We start from the raw sequence: 15,500 nt of genomic DNA, 5'->3' as shown, positions 1-15,500 counted from the left end.
ATCTTGACCATTTCCTCCTCCCTGCCCTCAGGGACTTCTGGGATGGGTTAGTCCCCAACAAAGCAACAGCGTTCATGTGTCTCACTCAGCAGGATGAAGGTGCATCTTATGTATCAAACACACACCTTGGCCACTTCCTACTCTGTCTTCTCCTCCCAGGTCTTTTGAGAGATGTAGTCCCCAGCAAAGCAAAAGAGTTCAAGCATTCTCACCAGATTAAGCAGCCCTCCACCCATTTTCCAAGACATTTCGTTTTTAGTTACCTGTTGTGCACTTTGTTGGTTGATATTAGTGACAAAGAGGTGGTACACCAGCAGAAGATCTAGAACAAAATAAATGATACACACATTGTTTTGTTTTTCAGCAACGTAAAAAATAATTTATTGTAAATTAATAAAAATACTTGTAAATGAACAGAAATATTGCCTATCACTCAATCATCTCGAGGTACACGGCCATTAGGACTTTCCTGTAGATATCCAAAATCAGCCGGAGGCCAGATCTGCAAAATACGAAACAAGAGAACAAAACAGCTCAGAAGTGAACCCATTATATATGATTTTAATTAAATAAGATTAATCATGTTTTTATGTGAATCTAATTTAAGGCAAAAATCATTTCCATACACTCCAGTTGACCGAATTGGTCTCACACACTTAATTTTCAATAGTATTTATTAGGTTTTTAGCACACAGCAACTTGGCGCACAAACTCACCATAAATTATTTGCAGGAAATCACCCACTCTCTTAACCTGTCCCTCCCACTGCCCTCTGATCAACGCCCATCTTTTATATACATTGAGAAGCCCTCTTGGTTTTTAGGTCTCGCCTGAGCCAGCGCATGTGCTGCTCTGCGAGACATTTAGTATACGGGTTTTCAAAGTGCTACCAGACCTCGCTGGCCTAACGCTTGCATTCACGCGAGCATGTGTGCGTGCAGCTGCCATCTGCCTCCCTTCCAGCGCTATCACTGCTGCACGCGCACCACTCGCGTGCTTACCACAGAGCGCGTCCTCGCGATCACTTACGCTTTCACGGCCACGCAGCCAATGCTTGTGCTACTGGTCACAAGAAATTTGACATCGCTCCTATCCTGATGTCCCTACAGTAGCTGCCAGTAGAGGCAAGAGCTCAATGTAAATCTGCCTGCACCATACCCAAGGTCCTCCACTCCCCTTTGCCTGCAAACCTAACTGGAAACCTGTGTGTGTAAAACTGATCTCAAGAAATGCTCAATCCCTTCTCCTGGAGCCCCCACCTTCAACCGAGATGGATAAATAAATGTACCAGTCATTTTCTGGAACCGCCACAAGATTTTGGAACTCGCTCAGTAGCTCTAAAATGTATTCCTTCCATTTTTTCCATTATTGTATCTCATGTACTCCTGCATGGATTGTTTGGAACTGTAGTCGCATACCGCCTATAACCCACGTACTGTAGATGCTTTTAATCCTTCCTAGGTTGTATCTCTATTATACTCAATACGACTGTTTGGGGACTGTTTTCTTGTAAAGCGCTCTGATGCCTCCAGGTCCACACTATATAAAATCACAAAAATAAAATCAATGACAAAAATGTTAATGGCCGTAGGAAAGTACTCAATCTACTGTTGTTCTTGCCTGCCTCAAAAATTGACTAAAAAGGTAACTTACATCTTTACATTTTTCCGAATTTAAAACTACAAAAAGCTTGAATATAAACTATCTTTTAAAAACAAATTGTTTATTTCATGCTCACTCCCCCTGCCCCTCAGCTCACGACTGAGGTGTTATTGTTTACATTAAACAAATAAATACTCCCACTTCAAAAACCTCATTAGGAGCCATGGGATGCATGGTGTCTGAGTGGCCGGTCAGTGGTAGTGGGGCAGGGAATTTCTGCTGTACAAAGGGTCTCTGCAGCTACTGAAATCGCAGGTATCTTGAGCAGGTGAATCGAAGTGGGAACAATTGCTCTTTTGCCTGCCTCCATTAACGTTTGTAGATTTAGCGAGTGACATCGATTGACCCTCCGAAAGACATAGCGCTATACAAGTGTTGCCAGCTGCCGGCGTACCATGCCCCAGTGACCCTGTGCACATGAAAGACCCAGCACCTAACTCGCATCTACACTTACCTTCGCTCAGTAGCAGAGCAGACAGTCCGCTTCAAAAAGTAACGCTCGGGTGACTTGTACCGCTTGCAAGTACTTCCGGCGGGATATACGGGACAGTTCTGTGCATAAAAGATTCCAACACCTCACTGGGGCTGTGCACGTACTCTCCTGTGACGTTACTTAGAGTCTTCCTACCGGGATCGCGATCCTACACATACAAAATACCCGGTTTAGTGACTTAACGTCTCACCTGCTGCTTCCCAAACAGCAGAGCAGACAGTTGCCAGTTCACATTCCCAAGAGTCAGTCCACAAGCTCGTCGTACAGCCACTGCGCATGTGCGAGAACCGACCCAAACCTTAAGAGATACAAATCTGGGTCTTTCGGTCAAGCCAATCGAGAGGGTAGAAAGAGCACTTGGTTTCACTAAGCAGGCGTTGATTGGCCAGAATAATGAATGGGCCCAGGTCTCCTGTTCCTTTATTCATTCAACAGAGAGCTCAGAAGGGTGAAGTACAAGGTTAAAGAGCAGTTTCTCGTCCATGTGCGTTCAAAATGAGTCAGAAGTTGGCGGTGCAGTGGAGACTAGAGTCTCCAGTCACTGGAGTTTCTTCTTCGATTTCAAAGAAGCTGCTAAAGATTGTCCCCACCCCTGCTAAAGCCAGGTCCACAGATTTGGCTAAGATGATTTTGAATCCCTCTAACCGTTGTTATTCTTCTAACAAGTCACGCACACTTTACCAGAATGTGTCTGGTCATGCAATGGAAGCAGTAACCCTAGCTGTACATGCTGACCTTGAACCCTTGAAAAAACAGGAATGTGAAATCCAAAAACTGGATGAACAATCTTTGATTCCCAGAACATTCTTAATGATAAACTTGCTACTGAGGATCTCAATAAAATTATTTCTGCCTTTTAACACATTTCACCTGGCCAAAAAGAGTAATAAGGTGAAAAGAGGATATTGCCAATATCTCAGGAGAAAGAATATACTCCTTCCTCCATGCCACATACTCTTAGAAATCTACCCGAGCTTCTGGTTACCAGCAGCTGCATAATTTAGGTCAATAAAAGACAAACAAGGCTTTAACCATTTCTGAATAATCGGTGACTCATCGGAGTCTCATCTTGAATCCCATTATCCAAGTAAAGAGTCCAATGGAAGAGGATGTGGCTTAATGGCTAGAACGGCCTACCTTGAAGCTGGGGGAACCACGTACGAGTCTGGCGGGAGACTCAAACATCCTATGATTCTCGGCAAATCAATTAATCTCCCAGTGTCTAAAAAAAATAAAAATGAATGTGTTTGTGTGTAATGCAACTGGTGCTCATGTAAAGCGCTCCGATACCATCGGATCAAGTTTGCGCTATATAAAACTGCAAACAAAAAAAAGTACCATCAGTGTAAAAATGTAAATACCCTGATACTTTTTCGGAAATCAGCCAGCACAGGGAGTGGAGAGGGGTAAAGGTGAGGGGGGCAGAGGATGGGGGAGGCATTGTGAGAAGCCAGCTGCGGAGGCTGGTATAGGAGTCAATATCACGGGAGAAACAAATCAGGAAGCAGAATTCCAGTTGCATTCAGTTTGGAGTCTTCTTTCATCTCCATCCTGACCACTTACAGTATCTCCTCTGTAAGTGATGCTACTCCGTAAAAACTCTTTTGTGAACACATAACATTCCAATTTTTTCAATCTTAAAACTGAGTTGGTAAATTTTTTTGCAAAATGGTTCTGTAATACTTTTGGGGAATATTCCTTAACAGGGCACAACAGAATTATTTTTTGGTGTTTTATATAGTGCAAACTACGGTATTGGAGCACTTTACATTACACAAGGACACATTCATAGGCACGGGAAGATTAAGTGATTTGCCCAGACTCACAGGATGTTGAGCAGACGCCGAGACTCAAACCTGGTTCCCCAGCTCCAAAGTCGGCAGTTCTGGCTCTCACAGCCAGATCCTCTCCCCTACGACAGGCCTGAATTATCTTTTTTTTTTTTTAATTGTTTTTATTATTATTAAAGTTAGGGTATAACACAATCACAGAAATAGCTATACAATTGCAGTCTGTTGGTACATTAGCTGACGTCAACGCTCATAACACTGTTACATCAGAATACTGGTCAGATCCCACCTACGGACCCATAGACATCGCCTCACCCCCTCCCTGCTTCAGATGGAAATATCCTCATTCGGCAACTCTGGTGGTTCACAGATAAAGCCCCTGTACTTGTTCCAGGCACCCCATACCTTCCCCCATTTCTGTGGACAACCTCGGTTAACATATGTAGTCTTCTCTGCTACCATTGCTTCATCCATGTCCTTACACCATGCCCTGACCATCGGCGGGCGTCTGGAGCCCCACAACCTGGCTATATTCCGTTTGGCGACCATCATTCCCAATGTTGCCCAGTCCCTGAATTATCTTTTTAATTCTAATGCTCCATCAGACCACACATCAAAAGAAATTGTGACTTTTGAAAAACCTCTGCTAAAAGAACTCAAAAACTCTTGAATCTGCCAACCAGAATATTCCTCACATTATTAACAACATGCATTGACAAAGCCAACGGGTCTCTCTATTAGCAATGTTTTGAAGCCATGCTGTACAGCAGCAGGGATGCTTTGGAGTGTGGCTAAAACTAATTTAAGAAAGTGCCATTACAAAGCCAGGGCTAATGCACCTTTTGTTTAATTTTTTAAAAATGCATTAACGCTGGAAGCATCATACTCTTTTTATTGTTATTTTTAGCCATGCTGCACAGCTGTCACACAGCTACACAGGATGGCTACAAATCATTGCTTAAGTTGGCAATGCCCATGCTGTACAGAATGAACAAAAGGCATTGGCAAAGCCAATAGTCTCAAAGACAAGACCTTTTGGCTATGTCAATGTTTGTTAGGTCTCGGGACAACACTCCTGTGATTCTGAGCAAATCAGTTAATCTCCCCCAATGAGTGAAGAAAAGAAATAAGATCTGGCTGCATACCTCCCTCCGAGCCTTGTTGTGCTCCTCATTTGTGCAACCAAATAATAGAATGTTGTTGTAGTTTAGACAGTTTGTTATGGGCCTTATCACTCTCTGTACCATCTCTTGGAAGAGCTCAGCTGCGGATGACACTCCAAAGCTTAGGTGCTTGTAGCGGAACAGCCCCATGTGAGTGCAGAATGTGGTAATGTAACGTCAGGTCAAGTTCCAGCTCGTGATAGCCTTTGAATAGATCTAGCTTGGAGGCTCCATTGAGGCAGCTGATCATGTCGAGCCTAGGGCCGGGGTCCTGTTCCCTTTCGATCGCTGTGTTCGGTATACGCATGTTGACACAGATGCAAATTTTCACTGTGCTTTTCTTTAGCACAAACACAATGGGGGACACACACAGAGTTGGTCCTTCAGCGGGCTCAATGATGTCTTGTGTTAGTAGGCTCTTGAGTTCTCCCTCTACCTGCAGCTGGAGGTGCAGTGATTCTGAGCTACCGGCGTGACTGCTTCATTGATGTGAAGGGTGACTTGCATGTCCTTAATCTATCCAAGCCCTTTGAAGAGCGCCTGGTACTCTTTCAAAATGCTGTGGTGCTCAGACGTGATAATTCATTGCCAAGAGACCCATGAGTTGAGCTGTGACGTTGCTTAATAAACACGGTGCTGGTATGTTGCTCCTTAGGACGTGCACTTCTTCCTTCACAGAGGATTCATTGTATGTGAGCATCCACGAATTTTCCCATGTTCGTTATGGGGCGTTTTGCATTCCAGGTGAAAACATAGTGGAGGGCAGCAACGGGGGTTTCTGTTTCATATTCTGACACACACATGATGTTACATGTGACTCCACTCTTGAATACAAATCTCATTGTGTTATTTCCTACTTGGAGATTCACTGTGGCCATCTTCTTAATCTGACGCTCTTCAATTAGCTGGACATGCTCTGAGGTGTTCTAAGCTGCCAGGGCATCAGTCATAAGGTATAGGTGTTCTGTGTTTCCTTGTGCGGAAGTGGGAGTCTAATGAGGGGCTGATATTGCGAGATTCCATATGCCTTGCGTGTCTAGTCGACGTTGTTTGTGACCTTGCAGATCCCCTTCGGTCCAACTTGACATGTCCGCCCTTGCAGACACTCGTAAAGTGATTGTGTCAGTTGCATTTTCAACACTTCTGTCCCATGGCCAGGCAGGCGCCGACGTGCTGGTACTCCCGTCCACAGCGATAGCATGCTCTCAGGTTGGTTCAAAGGTGGCAGTGACTTGTCATGTCTGCTTTTGCCCCCGGCCATGCAATGAGCTTGTTCTATTGTTCGAGTTGTCCCAATCTCCATATGGATGGCGTTCGATATGGCACTCGCTTCTGTTCTGGCCATGGTTAGTATTTTGTCTAGCATATAAGTTTTTTCTATTTTTGTGCAAATCTCATTGGAGTGACATCCTTCGATGATGCCCAGCCTAATTGCTTTGTCATTTTCAAATTTTTCAAACTCAAAGTAGGTCACTAGCTGACGCAGCCGAGTAGCAAAATCGTCAACTCATCCGCTCACCGGGTTGAATGCGTACCGCTCAAAGTTGACATTCTGCGGGGGTCGAAACTGTCTGTAAGACACTTCATTAGGCCTTTGTAAGTAGTTATGGACTCAGGCAGAAAAGTTATGAGCCAATCTTCCACCTCATCCCCTACAAGGTTTAGCAACGGATCCCTGGCCTGTTCATCCGTGTAGTTTTTGCAGGGGGCGGACAGATAGTGTGCGAAGCCCCTGATCCATTTGTCCCACCGAGCACCTTTTGTTTGCGAGTCGGAGAGATTTAAGTGCAGAGGGTGTAAGAAGATCAAGCTCAGAATTATGTTTGCATTGCGTTCGTCAGCCATGTCAGTAGCAAATAGTTTGCAAAGCACGTGATGTGTATAATGCTTGTTGCGATATGCTGGTTAAGGATCTGCTGGGAAGAGTGCAAGTACTGTTCCTCTTGACGTATTGTTCTGTCTACTAGAGTGCTTCAGTACCAATTGTGATACCCAACTTCAAAATGGCAGCAGGAACTCATAGGACCATTTGCCTGACTCAAAGATCACCGCCGAGATATTGAAGCTCTCGCAGTACAGAGGGATATGTGCATGAGAGACTTACACAGAGCAGAGAACGCTGCGGTGCTTACCACTTGGACGCAGCAGTGGGCTCACTCCAGGGTGGTCAGGGGGGGCTCCTGAGACCATACTTTATTGCAGTCCTTGGTACATCACCAGGGTGGGCTCCTGACATCACTGTAAGCTCTGAACCGTTGCAGAGAACTCAGGGTGGGCTCCTGACATCCCAATGTTACTACTTGCCACTGGGTGACCAGGGTGGGCTCCTGGTGCAGCGCTGATTCAGGTGGACGTCGCAGAGCATGCAGATCATAGTCGCTTGGGTCCGGCTCACCACATTTAGCACCGGATGTTGTGTCCCACTGACCAGGTCCTGAAATAATGACATAGTGAGACTGCCAGGTGAATACAGGTGTTCTTTATTTGCAGTTAGCACTCCGCTCATGCAGGTACCAATTCCCTCCTTCTTGTCCCGACCCTAAGTCCCCAGTTCCTGCCTCGCCCCTTCCTAACCGGAAGCCATGTCCGGTGTCTAGTCCCCTGCACTCCGGTGTGGGCAGGGTCCTAGTGCCCAGGTACATCTCCTCACTACGACAGGTACTACTAAAAAAGCCAAAGAGTTTGGAGTAGACGACTCACCCATTAAATATTGACATGCTGATCAGCGCCTATCCACACCTTAGTAGTATAATAACACCAGGGCGAACTCAACCAGAGTTGGGAGTTCTTATATAAAGTATTTTTATGGATAAAGCAGGGATCGAGGAAGGTAAAATAGTTGATTAAAATCCCTTACGGTATACCCAGTAGCAATCCCTTTTTTAGGTAGGGTACCATGGTCAGTGATAAAAATAATTACATGTATTGAGTATTAGTGTCTCAATTGCCCCTGATTTTTGCAAACATGTTTCGGCCCTTGCTGCAAGCCCGTCTGGGGCCTTCGTCAGGGCTGTGTGTCCATCCTTGCCTACTCATGCATTCCATGCATATATAGTAGGTCTAAGTCTCTCACCTGAGACTGAGACTCAGAAGTACCTATAGAAGATAAAAACATTTTACAGAAAAAGTAAGCCATTGATCAAGGTGGTTCTCAAGTCCTAACCGTTCCATTCACAGAGGGACGCTTAGTGCCCCAATGATAACCAACGGGTCATCAAGAGTCGGCTAAAAACGTGCACTGACCACCATCAAGGCCCCCCTCATCCTTGGCAGCAGAAACAGTTTTTTAGCAAAGGTAAAGAAAGATTCAAGTATGTTTAAAAAAGGTGGAGGGTAGCTGTAGTGATGGCGACATTGGCTCTACAGTTGAGTGTGACTGTAACTATACCGTAGATCATTAAAAAGCCCTTAGGTGTGACATGGCTAACCAGCTATAAAGCCACCACACATGCATACACATGCCCACAAACATTCCATGATTCATACTTCCAACACTCAAACATCTTATCCTATTGTTGGGTGGTTCAGGGGTCTGTGTATCTAGCAGGAGGTGCCATCCTGTAGTCATACATTTACAAAAGAGAAGTTTATTGTTTAATATCAAAGTAGTGGTATTTCAAAATAGAAGTCACATCAATTATTTAAATGAATCATCACCTCCTTGATTTTTTTGCGTAAAATACTCGCTCTTAGCTGCCAAAATGTGCCATGGTTAAGTAAAGGCATCCAGATTGGATTTATTACTTTTTTGTTTTAAATGCGCAACCCCTAGACACCCTTGTGAGTTTAGATCAGTTTGAGGAATTGTAATGGGCATAATGCTTGTGCCAAGCTTCTGGTTATGAGCCAGTAGGGTACTCTATATAGTGGGCTGCAACAATTGGGACACGCTAACTGAACTAATATCGTCACAAATTAGGATTACATTGGAGCAATTATGACCGACTATTTAAGGGGCAATATAGCCCTAATCGGTCTCATCTTTCTACATTATGCTGAATTTAGGACAAGCTGGTCCCTTATAGCATGGAAATGAACAAGGGACTGGCTGGTTCTTATAATTCAAACTGCCAAAAGGTTGTCAGATGCTCTACTAATACATATAAAATCTATTGAGAATGGATTGAAAACACAACTAACATTAACAGTGCCCAAAAAGAAACTTGAGGAAAACAAGATAGCTTCCTTCTATTTATTGTCTTTATTTCCCTAGTTACCCTGTTGTGTAAGGTATATAATATTTGGGGACAATGCAACTAAGTCTTTGCTCTCGCTCTCCCGTTGGGAAGACAAGTTTCAGCAGTAGCCGTTGACAATCCATCTAGATAAGGACTATTTAGAGTTGGCAAACCCAGTTCACAAGGACCATAGTTTATTAAAAAGTTGATTTTTTTAAAGACTTTGTTCCATCAAGAGAGAATTTCAAAAGCATCCTAGCATTAAGAGTATGGAGATACCTCTCTGCAGGAGAAGGATTTTGAAAAAAATGTAGGTAATGCAATAGTCTGATTGATATGAAAATCCGAGTCTACTTTGGGAAGGAATTTAGGATGGGTCTTCATCACTACCCTGTTGCTATGGAACACTGTGTATGGTTCATATGAACGTAGGGCCTGTAAACTCGCTAATTCTAGGAGCAGAAGTGATCCTACCAAGAAGGAAACTTTCCATGATTAAGTGTTTGAGAGAAGCCTTATGAATGCATTCAAAGGGAGGACCAATAAGGAAAGAAAGGACAATATTCAACTGCCATGAACAAGAAGGTCTCCTGAGAGGAGGATATATCTTTCAATGTCTTCTAAGAAATCCATAACTACAGGCATTCAGAAAACGGACATTTGTGATGGACATTTTCAGTAAGCAATGATTGCTATGAGATGAACTCTAATAGAGGAAAATTACATTTTGGCTTTAGCAAGAAAGAGGACGTATGAAAGAAGAGCGTCTTCCGGAAAAGTAAGAGGATTGAAATTGTTCTGAGAGCACCAGATCCTGAATCTTTTTCCACTTGAAAGAATAAGAAGTATTAGTAGATGGTCTTTTGGCTTCTCTCAGCACATCCACGAAGAAGGTTTAGGTGGCCATATTATATAAGTTCAGGAGCCTTGCATCCAAGTTCAGCGAGTGATGTTTGGGATGTTGAATCTGGCCTCCGAACGTCTGAAGAAGATCCTTCTCAATGGCAGCCTACTGCAGGGAACACTCAGAGATTTCTTTTATATATTAGGGAAATTGCCCACAGTAGCCCAAAAGGTTGGGTGAATATTGTACAAAAGTGAGACATGACGTGATAAATACTTCATGGAAAAGTATGACCCTATGGTAAACTGCTATGAAATATTGTTTTCAGGGTATAGTTAAATGGACATTTGTCTCTGGAAAGGCTTAGTTTAGAATAAAAGTCTTTTTTTACCATTTCAGCCAGCAACATGCCATAACCAGTATTCAATTATTTTAAATATTTTTCAAAATGTCATTCAATGGTGAAGGTAGCTTTTAATAGCTACAATGGGAAGGACATTTTTAAAACATGCTGGATAGCCCAGAAGTAATTAAATCCATTCTACTTGCCTTCCCTCTTGAAAGTGGTTAGGCTTTGAAGAGGCATGAAAAATTCCTCCGCCAATAAGACTAATTCTGAAAACATGAAATTTGGAGAGGTGCAATTGCTGATCATTTACCTGATTATGTGCTAGTTAGGAGTGGAGAGGAATAGGTTGCCAAACAAAGAACATTGGATAAGGACAGGCTTATGTCTAGAGAAGGCATGGGTGAAAGAAGCCTTTCATCAGGGGAGCCCCCTCTGGCATTCATCTCTGCTGCCAAAAGGAGAGAAACCTGCTCCCACACTAGGAAAAGGGAGAGATTCCTTATCTCCATAGGGCTGGATATGGAAGGAGACAAGGAGCTCTGAAGGCGAGAGCCTGACACCTACCATGTTGGACAAAGGCTTCTCAGATACTTTGCAAGTAAACAAGACCAGAAGTGCTACAAAACTGTGATGGCTGATGGTGAAATTTTGGAGACATGTGGATGAATGATAGAAAAGAAGGAATTCTACCTGACCAGCCTCTGAGGAAGCCTAAGGTGTCTAATGCTCTTTAACTGAACCCCGGGGCTTGAAGTGGTCCCCAAAGATCAGGCGGCTGGCCCCATTTACTGATTTAGGGACACAAGAGGAGGGTCGAAAAGGGTTCCATCATATGAAGGTTAACTAGCTTCTAAGTTGGGAGAGGACTGCACTGGAGTCTGCTGGATTACATACTGGAGAGAGACCTGGATGGTATGAATCTTCCTTTGATGGCTGTTAGCTGTAGGATAGCTCAGGAGTGACTATTTGAGCATTTTCAAATAGTGGGACTTCATCTTGGTTTTCACCTCTGTGGAGTGGGACAAGGCACTTGCAAATTGTCAGACTGACTTGCTTGCAGCTTTTTCCACAACATTTCAAGTTTACCACAGGGATGCAAAAAAGAAGTATCCGACCCCCTGAAGCTGTCATCAGCTACAGCCTCCTGCCTTATCCCAGTATAGGTATCAGAGAACTCAAAAAAGGAGTAGGGGACCTGATTAAGAAGCAGGAGGTTTAGATGGGTGGACACTGGGTGGCCGGAATCAACACCCCCAACTAGTGCTTATTCACCCATTCTCAGTTATTACAAGTCCCCATTCCAAAGTCAATTGCACTCCCATCTACCATTGGTTCAGAGCAGCTTGTAACAACTGGATTTTCATGGCAGTAAAACCGGGCCTCATAATCTTGCTTGCAGAAAATCTGGAAGTGGAGGCACCAACCACTTATGATTGGGCAGAGAAGTACCCCAACCAAAGATACTATCTACTTGACTAATAATCAGGGCCCAAGTCTAAACAAAGAACCTGTTCACGGGTGAGGCGGCAAATTTAACACAGCAGCAAAAAGACCTCTTCAGCTTTGAAATCCAGCTCTATGGGACTTTTGGCACTCAAATAGTGAAGTTCCTATTTACAACACTCAGACAACTCATTACATCTGCTAAAAAAACTACTATGCCAATACCATCAATAAAGCCACAAACAGAAGCTGAATGCTTCTCAAGAAAATCAACCCCCTGCCAGATCAATCTATTCCTGACTCCACAGGAAAAATGCAATACCATCAACCTCTTCTGCAGTGAAAATATGCAGAAGATTCAACAACACTACACCAAACCTGCTTCATCTCTTACACCTACCCTTCTCGTAAAATCCTGCAAAGCTCAGCCATCAAAGCCCTATCACTAACTGGTTTTGCAGACATACTAAACCCTCCTGAAGCCACTTCTTATGAAGATGATGTGTTGCTCTTGTCCTTCATCAAAGCTCTCTTCTGAGGACTCGCTCACCCCTGCTCACCAGTTTCGATGCCTCCCTCACTCAAGGCATCTTCTAAGAAGTTTTCAAGACAGTCTAGATCCTTCTACTGCTAAATAAATTTACATTATACCCAGACAAACTTGCCAACTACAAGCCCATCATCATGAAAATTGAGCAAGCAGGTAATTCAACAAAAGCTATTTTTAAAACATTTACCGATTTTAATAATAACCACGTGCTATCCTGGCTTCTCAAGAATTATGTGACACGTTAGCCAATTTCTTCGAGTAAAAAATAAATAAAATCTGGGCAAACTTTCCTGCCGCCCAGAACCAGGCTGAAAGCACTCCTGACTTTAATCTGCCCTCTCCCAAGGCCACTGTTTATCTAGTAAGCTTCCTACCTTACACTCTAGAGCAGATCCTGGGACTGCTCTAATCAGCTAAAGCAGGATCCCAACTCGACCTGTGCCCACCTAGCATTATGGCAAGCATCTCCAGTTTAACTGCTCCTTCCATCATGTCCCTTTTTAACCTCGCTATGGATCTAGCTTCAGACCCAATCGCTAGGACAACTGCTCTAGTCTCCCCCATCTTCAAGAAACCAAACGCTGACACAGCATTCCATCTAACTACTGGCCCATTTCATTACTCCTTCTCATTGGCAAATCCTTGGAGAACATCATAAATAAGCAACTCTATGCCTTCCTGGAAAAATATAGGCTCCTTGACCCTTTCCAGTCTGGTTTTAGAGTGCCACAGCACAGAGACAGCGCTGGTCGCTGTCACTGATACTATTAGACTGTCCCTGGATGCAGGCACCCCAGCGATGCTAGTTACGCCTAAATCTGACAGCAGCCTTCGATTCGATCTCACATGAGATTCTCATTCACAGGCTGCATGATATTTGGGTTTATGGCAAGGTGCTCAAATGGTTTATTTACTTTCTACAAGATCGCACCCAATGCATTTCTTTGAACCCCTTTCAATCTCATGCCATGCCTGTTGACCAAGGGGTACCACAGGGATTCACACTTAACCCTACGTTATTTAACAACTATGTTGCCCCTATCGCACTAATCATCAAGTCATGTGGTTTTGAGGCAATTTCATATTCAGATGATACACAACTGGACATTTATTTTAGTCAGGACCTGGAAGGGTTTAAATCCCTCTTCTCTGACTGTATGAGGAAGATATCTTCCTGGATGTCTAGCAACTGTCTTCAATTGAATGGAGTAAAAACAGAGATACTCCTATTCGGCAAAGCTCAGGGTCTATGGAAGCCGGATTGGGGGCTTCCTGAATTGGGGCCAGCCCCGTTCCCAAAGCAAGTAGCAAAAAACCTGGGCGTAAAGTTGGATCTCACTCTCTCCATGAAAGAGCATTTGCATATATTATTTATGGAATCTGTTTTGCTACTATGCGATTATTGAAAAAGGATTTTCATTGGCTCCTTCCAGCTTCCAGAAAAACTCTTGAACAAGCCTTGATCACAAGTATTTTGGACTATGTAAATGCCTTATTGGTGGCTGCAAATGAGACTTTGCTGTCCAAACTACAAGTGATACAGAATACAGCAGCCAGACTGGTTTGCAATCTTCCATCCAGATCCTTTTCTGCTCCAATCCTGAACTCTTTGCACTGGTTACATATCAGGAAAAGGCTCATTTTTAAGTAATGTCTTACACACAAGTCATTAAATGGGAATGCTCCATCTTACCTGCAAAATAGGCTCGAACAGCGCAAACTGACCAGACTACTAACATCTAAAGACAAAGCCTTTTTGCAAACATCGCGAATTTTCGCTGCCAGATATGATGGGAGATGGTTCTCCTATTTCGCTCCTTTCCACTGTAATAAACTACCTTTGCATAGAAGAATATTCTGGAAAGTTCAAAAAGCTCTTAAAAACATGGCTATTCTAGTCAATTGGTCTAGCTCAGTTGTTGCAGTTTGTCTGTATTTAGCCTAGCACCGAGAGATTCCTACGAGGATGATTAGTTTGCACTATATCAAATGCAGCCAACATAACACCTACAATCGGCAAGATCATTGAATAAGCAGTTTACATTCAAGACCAAAATCACATCAATGCTAACCATCTCATGCATGTCTGTCTTCAGATCACGCTGCAGTACACAGACTGCTACCTTACATGCATAAACAATGCTCTCCTGACCAAAGATGAAGATTACCCCTGCCTCCTGATATTGCTGGGCCTCTCAGCTCCCTTTGAGCTAGTCGACCATCCCACCCTCAAATGCACCATGGAGTCTTGAATAGGATTCACCGGCAATGTGCTTCAATGGGTCTCCTTCTACCTTTCCAACTGACATCAGTTTGTTGACATGGGCATCTCTAGAACTCCAACGATCCCTGTCACCTGTAGAATCCCCTAGGGTTCTATACTGTCCTCTGTCACCTTCAACCTCTACATGGGGTGGGTTGGCGCTCTTCTCACACATGACAGCGTCAAGGTTGACCATTATGTAAATGATATATAACTCTACCTGAAAGTCTCCTCTGTTTCAGACATCGAATGCCTCAAACACTGCCTGCACATCTTTCAGACGTAGATGCTCAGGGCCTACCTGCCGCACAACCTAACCAAGACAGAATTCTTGTAATTGCCAATAATAAGAAGCAAGAAAGAAACCGTACAAAGCTGGCTCAATGACATGAACCTTGATGGCTTCGAAATGCAACGTTTACTGAATTCCAAGTCACTTAGATTTAACCTGGACAGCAACTTCAACCTGAAGGAACACATTTACAAAATAAACAAGGACGACCTGGTGCCAGCTCTCTCTTCTAAAGAAAGTGAAACTGTTCCTTCCAGAAACTGACTTAAGAACAGCTGTTTAAGCCCTTGTACCCTGTAACGCTGTGATCCATGGCCGCCCCGAATCTACACTGGCACCCCTGATGCTGCACGTTTCATTCAAAGTCTTGAATAAATATGATCACATCACCCCCATTCTGAAGGAACACCATTGGCTTCCCTTGCTGACCCACACTCTCTAGAAACCTATTTACAAAGCCATCACAATCAGCA

The 15,500-nt window shown here is 43.7% G+C and overlaps 1 protein-coding gene across 4 annotated transcripts in view; it reads right to left on the bottom strand.

Moving 5' to 3' along the window:
* Positions 1-351: 351 nt before the first annotated feature.
* IMMP1L (inner mitochondrial membrane peptidase subunit 1) overlaps positions 352-15,500 on the bottom strand; it is a 224,303-nt gene continuing 209,154 nt past the window's right edge. For 2 of the 4 annotated variants that reach the window (XM_085648288.1, XM_085648286.1), the window contains exon 6: positions 352-502. In XM_085648288.1, coding sequence (XP_085504414.1) covers positions 434-502 — 69 coding nt within the window. In that variant the 3' untranslated portion in view covers positions 352-433. Of the gene's footprint in view, positions 503-2,121; positions 2,304-15,500 lie in introns of those variants that run through there. The other 2 variants (XM_085648287.1, XM_085648285.1) reach the window with 2 other exon arrangements.

The sequence above is a fragment of the Triturus cristatus genome, chromosome 3_2, assembly GCF_964204655.1.
Source record: "Triturus cristatus chromosome 3_2, aTriCri1.1, whole genome shotgun sequence".
Lineage (NCBI taxonomy): Eukaryota > Metazoa > Chordata > Amphibia > Caudata > Salamandridae > Triturus > Triturus cristatus.
This window is presented reverse-complemented; position numbering and strand designations above follow the sequence as displayed.